General features: G+C 36.3%; 2 protein-coding genes and 1 pseudogene across 2 annotated transcripts; all 3 read right to left on the bottom strand.

The window, feature by feature from the left end:
* Positions 1 to 288: 288 nt before the first annotated feature.
* LOC9299030 lies at positions 289 to 3,769 on the bottom strand (annotated as a pseudogene).
* A 329-nt stretch (positions 3,770 to 4,098) lies between these two features.
* LOC9299035 (pumilio homolog 18) lies at positions 4,099 to 5,238 on the bottom strand. The gene has a single exon (XM_002862907.2). The coding sequence runs from the start codon at positions 5,083 to 5,085 to the stop codon at positions 4,099 to 4,101; it is 987 nt and encodes a 328-aa protein (XP_002862953.1). The 5' UTR covers positions 5,086 to 5,238.
* Positions 5,239 to 5,660: 422 nt separating this feature from the next.
* LOC9299034 (protein yippee-like At3g08990) lies at positions 5,661 to 7,197 on the bottom strand. The gene is made up of 6 exons (XM_002862906.2): positions 7,137 to 7,197; positions 6,724 to 6,854; positions 6,431 to 6,486; positions 6,238 to 6,352; positions 6,083 to 6,135; positions 5,661 to 5,997 (listed from the first exon to the last, which is right to left on the bottom strand). The coding sequence occupies exons 2-6, from the start codon at positions 6,820 to 6,822 to the stop codon at positions 5,934 to 5,936; spliced, it is 387 nt and encodes a 128-aa protein (XP_002862952.1). The 5' UTR covers positions 6,823 to 6,854; positions 7,137 to 7,197; the 3' UTR covers positions 5,661 to 5,933.
* Between the last annotated feature and the right edge of the window lie 2,249 nt (positions 7,198 to 9,446).

The following is a 9,446-nucleotide window of genomic DNA, read 5'->3' as shown; positions in this document are numbered from 1 at the left end:
AGGCTTGTTCAAAATTTTCTATTGTGATTTTTTTTTCTATTGTGAAATTAGTAACATTTGTTTTCGATATGTCACATTTCTTAATATACAGATTCACTAGAATTGATGTCGCTATGATTCCATCATGGAATAAAATCATAAAATATATATTTTAAAATCAAGGATAATATTTATATTATCATAGTTGTCGACAAAGTCTATGACCATATGATTTTACTCTTTATCTTATTCAGAAATGACCATAATTCGACTCATTCACATCAAGATCATGAATGTTTAGAATCCATATTATGCAATCACCAGTTTGACTTGGGGAGGCGGTGAGTTAGTAGCAGTGGGTGGCAAAGTAGCCCATTTCTTCTGACTCTTTTTCAAATTCGATAAATGTTGGTTGATCGTATCTTTCGCTGTGCGTATCGACCCGTGCAGTGCTGTAGCTAACACGTTACTCGAACTGATGACTTCCACCACGTCAAGGTGACACTCTACCGCTGAGTTATATCCCGGGGGAAAGGCTACATCCAGTACCGGACCAATGATTTGAGCGATACGTCCCAGGTTTTTTTTTTCACGTATCGAAACCTCTGGATCCCAAGCGCACAAATTCTCTAAAACTATAAGTAGATAATTGAGAGCTTTCTTCTTAGCGGCTTGGCCGGTAGTAGGTATTTGGTTTTCTGGTACGATGTGACACGGCAAGTTTCAAGTTGGCCATTCTTTCGTGCGATTATTAAATTATACCGATTTCAACAATATACAAGTATATAGGGTGTGACTGGTGTGGTTTAAGAAGAAAAGAGAAGAAAAATAAGAGAGGAAATGAGAAGAAAAGAAAAATAAATAGTAGAAGAAATTTGTATACCATGTATTGATGGGAGGAAATTTTTATAGTTATTTCTACTGAAAATTAGAAGAATTGAGAAGAATTGGTTGGTGAATAAATTCTTCTTGATTGGAGGAATGACAGAGTAATTGAGAAGAATTATTTTTCTTTCTAATTCTTTTCCTTTATTTATAACATCCAATCATACCCATAGAAATTGTCAAGTATAGGTGATCAAAAAAAAAAAAAAGGGAATTGTCAAGTACGAGTATCTTTTATCTAATATTTAAACGTAAGACCAACTGAAAACAAAGTAATAATGTGATTTCGTTTACAACTCTCGATTTAGGTTTGTTTTGTTTTCGGAAATAAGAATTCTAGAAGAAATGTGTATTAGCCAATTTTGCTTTTCAAATTGTGTAATTCTTCCTCATAAAAACTCCAACCTTAAAAAAAAAAAAGTAGTTAATGACGAAAAACCTATTTTACAAGAGTTATGTATCTACCTTAAACACCCATACAATTTAAGGTTATAAATGGTTGTTTTAAGTTGAATGAGTTAAAAATCATTCAATCTATTCATCTGCAATAATTGAATGAGTTGAACATTTTTGCTTTAGAATTTATTCAATTTTTCAGGTTTTTAAGTTGAATGAAGTGAATCTTTTTTTCGATTCTTTCATCTCAAATGGTGAAAAATTTGTTAAATGTTCATTCAACTCTTTCAACTTAGTATTTTGTGTCACCCATTTGTAGTCGTAACTAGTTTGAGACATAAATAGTTCCTTTAATAGACATAAACTATTGATAAGATCGTATCTAGCTAAAATATATTTGCTTATATCTTTACCCTAATAATATGTCTCTCTTTGTGAATGTTTTTTTGTAATGGCAGGTGGGAGAAGAAGTTTGAGGTGCTGTTCACATCTAAGCTCATTTACATGGATCCTAGGATCACTGTTGCTTGGTGCAAACGTCATGGAGTACCAATCCAAAAGGTAGAAAACTTCTAAACTCAAGAAACAACATTGTGTTTTTTCCCTTACAAAACTCAAAAGAAAATTGATTCTTGTTCTAAGTATTCAATACATCTCTGATGGAGAAATTTGACTGGACAATTGATGCAGAACCAGATTTCATATTCCGATGAATTTGGAGAGGAAAACAAGCCTAGCATATGAACTTTGCTTTTTGTATTGCATTTTCTAGTTATTTTGCCTTTGTAAGCCAATAAACAGTTTGTAGTGTTATTTTGCCTTTGTATCCTAATAACAGAGATTTGAAAGCGCTGAAACAGTTTGTATTATGATTTTGCATTTGTATCCAAAAAAACAGAGATTTGAAAGCGCTGAAAACAGTTTGTAGTGTGATTTTGCCTTTGTATCCCAAAAAAACAGAGATTTGAGAACGCGGAGTTGCTTTCGACTTTTGTAGCAAAAACTTGGAAATGTAGAAGTTTCCCTTTGTTTCTATACTTGTTTCAGACTTTGTGAGGAAAATGGAGAGATCTCCAATGTCTTGAGTGTAAACAGCGCTTCCTTTATCATCTAGCTTGAACACCATTAAAGCTGTCGCTGGTCTCGGCTGTCTTCTTGTACAACTTAACCATGAAAGTTTCACCGGTGGTTCTTGACTCCACCAAGTGTTCGCTCTTGCAGCACGAATCTAGAAGCCTTTTGTTGTCCTTGGTCATATTGGGAATCTTTCTGAACCCCAACCTCTGAAACTTGGGTTTGTTGACATGTTTTGTGAGATCCCATGATGCGATGAGGTGGCCTCCAGATCCAGGTATGTGAAACATGTCATCTCTCTTGGAATACATGACAGGGGAAGAGAAGAAGCAAGGATTTTCGACTCTAATGTTGATCCACTCGGAGTTACTCTGAGCGGGTCTGAAAAAGCTGAGCTGAGGCCCCAAGAACTTGACAGCCACAACACAGTCTTCATCCTTGGGAGAAGATGAGGACATTGCCACGTTGGTGACGATTTGGGTTTGGCAATGAGGAAGAGTCACAAGAGGAGGCAGAGAAATACGTTTTCGATCTGCATCCGATGCAACCAGGTTTAGATCAATGTCTTGGAGACCCATCACGCCGTCCTTCAAAGTAGTTAGCCATCCATTGGATGATCCGATCGTTCTCATTTCGTTTGTCAACTCCATCGGCAAATTCTTTTCCAGAGGAGTGCTGTCACCAGCCCTCCTAATCACGAGTTTTCCGGGATCAGCTCCACAAGGATCAACGTACATGATCACACAAGGAGGAGTTTGCGGCAAAGAAGTAGATAAGAAGATATTATTAGAGTGAATAGGAGAAGATCTTACAAAGACAGGTTTCCGAAAGCAGAGCGTCGAGGGCTGGCTGAGAAGCAGAGACATGATTCTTAAAAGAGAGCAAGAGAATTAAGAAAGAAAGAAAGAAAGAACGAGAAAACAAAAACCTAATTGAAGAATTGGTGATGTTCACATCTAAAACCCTCCATTAATACAGAGGAAGGGACTTGGTCAGCAAGTTTCACATCTCCAAAATTAATTATGGTCTCTATGTATATTTTTTTCTTTCCCAAAAGTCCTTTTCTCCACTATACCATATAACTCTCATTAACTTACTTTTACGTTTCCTACTTCTAAACCTAAATAAACAAGTCAATATTTTCTGATTCCAAATTTATATTCCATGTCTCTATATTATATTACATTCGATTTGCTTTCAAACATAAAGAAGATGGAGTTTGCGGGCGAGCAAGAAGAGCAGCCATTAGAGAGGAGAGTAGAGGGTCTTACAAACGAAGGTTTCCGAAAGAAGAGCTTCGAGGGCAAGAGACATGAATCTCCTTAGAGAGAAAGCAAAAGAATTAAGAAGATACTTGAACATAGGACACCAAAGCTTTACACTAAAGGGAAGTAGGTTTTTTCATTGGAAAATTGTATGCAATTTATTTACCAAATGTTGCACTTGATGTAAAAACATTTTTTTCGAATAAGTTTTACATTTTATTCAGGGTCGTGGATCTAATAAAGGTTGGAAGGAATTGTCTGTTGTAGAATCGTCTATGTAACAGTTCTCGTAATTTGCAATAAATAATAAATCCAGACGACAAAAAAAAAAAAAAAAAACTACAACCTTATAAAAAAGTAGTTAAAAGAGGAAAAATCTTCTTAAAAGAGTTATTTATGTAAACTACCTTAAAAACCTGAACAATTTAAGTATTGTTTGAGACATAAACACACAGTTGTTTTTTTTACCACACAGTTGTTTACCACACAGTTATCATAGTCAGCAACGAAGCCTAAATGAGTCCAAGATGCTTGCAATGTTGCTTCCGTGAGATCTACGCAAGAGATGGAGAAAAGGCATGAGCTTCTGCACCAAACCCCAAAACAGATCAATCTTAGACATCGCCTTGGTGAATCTCAGTGCCTTGACCACCACGAAATTCCCAAACTCATTCCTCGCCAGCCTCATCAACGTGTCTCCATCGCAATCCAAAAGCTCCACAACCACCACAACCATTGACTCCTCCGCCTCCAAAAGCTTCTCCACGATGTAGCTTCCATACTTCTTAAACGAGAGATCAATGCAATGGCCATAAAGATTAACCGCGATGTTGTGAGTGCAACGCAAGTCATACAGTGTAAGCACATGTTGGACCACAAAGTTCCCTGAAGCATCGTTGCTTAGACAGAGAGCGTTGGATGCGACCAAGTCTAGTAGCTGATCTCTGTAGTAAGGATCGTCAGAGTCGGTTATGATATCGTTGAGCGCGATGCAGCCGTGTTGATCACACGCTAGGTCGAGAGCATGGTAGAGAATGTGCTCGTACATTGCCTTCTTCATCTCCTTGTCGAAAACGACCATGGCTCGTATCGTCACGTAGGTTGCGTATTTGTCGGTCGTGATGTGGAGGAAGCGGCGCAAGATAGCGGCACAGAAGAGCGCGTCGGCATCATCTGATTTGCCGAGGAGCTTCTGCACGCGTCTCGAGCCGTACTTGTTTGTGACGATCGCCATGAAGTAATCGGAGTCTGACGTCAGCAACGAAGCCATCCTCTGAAGCACTGTTTTGTCTGACTTTGAGATCATGCCTTTAAAGTAAGACACACCTTCGCCGTCAGTCATTAGGTTGAACAGAGCTGCGTGCAAGGGCGTGGCGGAGGCGCGTGGGGCGAATCCAGGAGGAGGAATGAAACCGGAGATTCCTTTAGAGTATGGTAAAGCATTGAACATGGTCGACAGTGAAAAGGAATTATCGGCGACTGCCATTAATTGATGTTATCTCTTGATCTACAGAAGTTACTCTTGAAAAGGGTTTGATTAATTAGTGTGATTTTGGAGAAATATGAGAGACTTGTGAATGAGGAAGTGTTGGATCTGTGGTGATGCTTTTAGTATTTATAGAAAAGTTAGGGCTTTTGTTTTTCTACTTACAACACAATTTGGATTACTACTAGGAAAAGGAAACTTATTTGGTGGAGTTTCCTTTTTTCTTATATTTTCCTAACTATTTGATTTTAATAATAATAATGTATCTGAACAAAATGGAAACAAGTAGATTTTTTTGTAAATCGATAATATTTAGGCACGAAAATCAAATTAACATGGTTTATTTTAAAAAAGGAAAACAACGAGTCAAAGAACGGAGCTTTGCATAAAGTGATAATAATTCGTAAATCTTTAACAAAAAAAAAAAAAAGAAGAAGATAATAATTCGTAAATATAAGCAATCTGCTCTGTTTCCGACCCATTTGGGCTATAAATTTAAGGCCAAGAGAACTCTCTCTATTTCACTACTCGTACTTCCAAAATTTTCACATATAGCAATCTAAAAGCCAAATATAAGAAGACGCAATAAACACTATTCTTTCCCCTAATGGCAAGATCAGATTGTAAAAGTACAAAAAAGTGTCAAAGAAGAGAATTTTATGGTTCTACAAAGATAACACAAAGAAAAATGAATATTTTCTGCTACTTACAACTGTCTTTTACCCCGGAAAAGAATGGAGCAAATAAAAGGGTCTTGAGGACTAATCACTTGAGAAAAGAAGTAGCAAAGTATGAAGAGAAGAAACAGAGAATCTATAAATCCTGCCTCTGCATTCTTCAAAAACACACTATTCTTCCTGGTTTGATGGATTCTCATCATCGCTTCCTTCTGGTGGTCCATGGAGCTTAAACCTGCATTTGAACGAAACCATTATTCTTCAGAGAGTGAGAAAGAAATAAGAACTTGCTGGTGCAAAAACACTAAATGGATCATCACCTATTGATGAAGAAATTTCCTTCATTGTACATCACTGTATCATCTGCGCCTTCCTGTGTGAAAAAAACCACAATGAGAAACACTTAAATTAAGCTCGAACCAAAACCAACTCATGGTATGTTGAAGTATTTGATGGAAAGAGTCTTCTTTTATACATAGTACATGCCGACATGAGAGCCACAACCGATACAGAACACTGGACGCATAGACTTGTCAACTCTTCCATTTACAGTGAACTCCATTATATCAGCATCAATCACCACATTGTAGCTGCCACCAAAAGGGTTTTTAGTAAAAGCACAAGCTGTAACAAAGTAACCTTGAATGAAATCCCAAGCATGATTTTACCATTTGGTGATGCAATATAGTTTCCCAAGGCTAGGCGGATATTGTAATAGCAGATTCTGCAGAAAAAAACACAGAAATTCTATCAGATCAATTTTTCAGTAACAGTGGAGAAATGTCAAATTCTACTAGTTTCGATTTCTAAGAGCACATAACACAAACCAACTATCTACAAAAATGTTGATTCTTGCTGAATTCATCAATGACCATCACCAATATCAAGAAACAAATAAACCAAATTCGACATAGAAGAAATCGAAAGAAACAAGTTTTTGAGCAAGAAGCGTAAATCAAACCCTTGTGATTGGAGGATCTCCGTAAACAACGAATTCAACTTCGCAGTGCTTGCATTTATAAACCGATCCCTCGAGATCTATCTTGAATAATCTTCCCATTTCGCCTGAAGATTCCCACCAGATCTCAGTATCTACGATGTTACACGAAGAACACAAGATTCATCGATAATTGCAAAATTACAAGTAAATCGAAGAGATAATTTGTTAGCCAACTCAGAAATTAGAAAACGATTATCAAGAAATCGCCCCGTAAAACTTCACGAAATAATGCATCAAATTGACAATAAAATGAAGAAGAATCACCAAAATAACGATGAGGATATACTAATACTTAAGCCTAATACTTCCGAGAAATTTCTAAGATTCCGAGAAAATTCTAAGATTCCGAGAAAATCGAGATCGTTTGATCTTACCCAGAGCCAGAAGAGGAAGAAACGCCAAAGACAAGAGGAAGAAAGAGTTTTCAAATTCCCCAAAGAATCGGTTATTTATAGATCCTACGGCCCATTATCCACGGGCCCAGTTTTCAGTATTAAAACTTTTTGCGAATTGGTCCACATTGGGTTTAGGGAGTAAACCGGGAATGTCGAGTTGAAGAGAACCGGATCTATATCTTGGTTTCCTTTCCTGCTTTTATCCTCCTGGGTTGTAAATAAATCAAAATGTCTAATATTCAAATCATCTGATAGTTTTATTAACAATAAAATCTGTATCTTTTTCAAAATATCTGATTTTAATATTTTAGGTTGTTTAAATTTTAAATAAAACCGCAATTGTAAACTTTTATAATTTTCAAGAAAATTGTTACCGAGTACGTAAAAATAAAATTTATCTAATATAACTTGTGTTAGTGTTATTTTAGGGTATTCTTAATTAGTTTTTGTTTAAATGGTTTTATAAATAAATAAACTATTAAGTTTTGTATTTCAACATCACTTATGTTGGCCTCTTGGGGTTGAAATCGAGGGTAAAAACTAAAAAGTTTTAGGCTTTATAGTGACTTCAAGAAATTATTGAACCAGCTATTAGGCTTTATGGTTGGCTTTCGTTGGACATGCTATGCTCGACGTTACTTTATTATTGAGCCTTTATTATTATTATTCTCTAACTGCAACTACAAAAATAAAAAAGGGGATAATACCAAACCGAAATTGTAATTATTAGTCTACTAAAAGTCTAGCCATACCACACTACCAGTGATACCACACCAATAAACATCAAAATTAAAACAATACATATCATACCAAATCTCTCATCATGTTTTTCGCTCTGGAATCGGTTTTCGTACCGAGAACTGAATTCTCGTTGACAATCTTAAGATTCGGTTTACCTCTAAACCAACCTCCCAGTCCAAGCTTTTGATTTTGTCCACGTCACCAATCTCGAGATACGTGAAATCATCGGGTCCTACACGACACGTAGGCTAGTTTTGCCACGTCATCGAACTCCAAAATAATATCTTCTCTGACCTTTTTTGTTCCACCTCCCCAAAAGTCCCAATTCTTTCAATCTTCTCTTCCTCTGATTTAAAATTTCTTTCTTTTTACATATTTTAGTAGCAATTGGATTCTGTAAAGTTGTTGGTAAGAGAAAAAGTTAGATACGAATCAAAACATTTTTGGATGATACCTTTCATTTAGTGTAGGTGATTAAATTGCTAAGCAAAACATCTGTTCTTTTTTTCGTTGTAATTTGTTTTTTTGAAAGTCAGGTATGGTAAGAGATTCTGGTGGTGGTGGTGTTCTTCATCTATGGATTAAGCTACAAAGGTTTGCTTTTGTTTGTTTTGTCGCTTTGACAATCTGCTGCTGTTTCAGTTTTTGTGCTTATTTCATTAAGTATCATAGCTTGGAGTTTGATTTTGTATCTGGGTTCTGAGGAATTTATAACAACTTTGAGAAAGTTGCCAAGTACTGTGATCTTAGATCTAAGGAATAAAAGAGACTGTGTTCAAACTTTCTTAACTCGTTGCCAAGTACTGTGATGATTTTCTATTGGTACATTCTAGCTTTTGATTTCAGAAACAACAAGATTCAGATTGTTTCCTAAAGCTGAGTGTGCTCTACTATTGAACTTTGATTTGGCTTGTTTAGTTTTTCTTTGGGCAAAGTTTGAGGATTTATCCAAATTCAGTTTTTGTTTTGTTTTGTTCTGGTGTGAGACTGTGATGTTCTTACGGAATGTTGCTATTTTTGTTTCTCTTTTCTTATTGGGTTGAGGTTTTGGTGAAGGGATTAAAATAAGTTTGGGGAAAGAAGAAATGTGCAAGTGTTATGTCAGTGTAGAGGGGACGTTTCTGCAGAATCTTAGCTGTTATTTGATGCTGCTTCTATTCTATCTTGTTCATGGAGGCTGGTCTTGACATTTTCTTTAGATTTCTAAAAATGTGTTTTAATAACAACGAAACTGGTGATGAAGTGAAAACCGAGAGGCAAGTGTTTGTTTCATCCGAAGAAGATGAATTTCGAGTTGAAGATACTCCTGGAGATGATGCCAACAATTTGATACAGATTTCTCAACAACAACAGCAACCGCTAGCTCCTGTTGTTAAGTGGGAGAGGTATCTCCCGGTTAGATCGCTTAAGGTTCTTCTGGTGGAGAATGATGACTCAACACGCCATATTGTTACTGCCCTTTTGAAGAATTGCAGCTATGAAGGTTTTTTTTTTATTGAATTGATCATCCTTGTTTAGCAATCACATTGTTGCTTTTGACTAAGTTGT

The sequence above is a fragment of the Arabidopsis lyrata genome (assembly GCF_000004255.2).
Source record: "Arabidopsis lyrata subsp. lyrata unplaced genomic scaffold ARALYscaffold_71, whole genome shotgun sequence".
NCBI lineage: Eukaryota > Viridiplantae > Streptophyta > Magnoliopsida > Brassicales > Brassicaceae > Arabidopsis > Arabidopsis lyrata.
The sequence above is the reverse complement of the archived record's forward strand: the minus strand, read 5'-3'. Positions and strand labels throughout refer to the sequence as shown.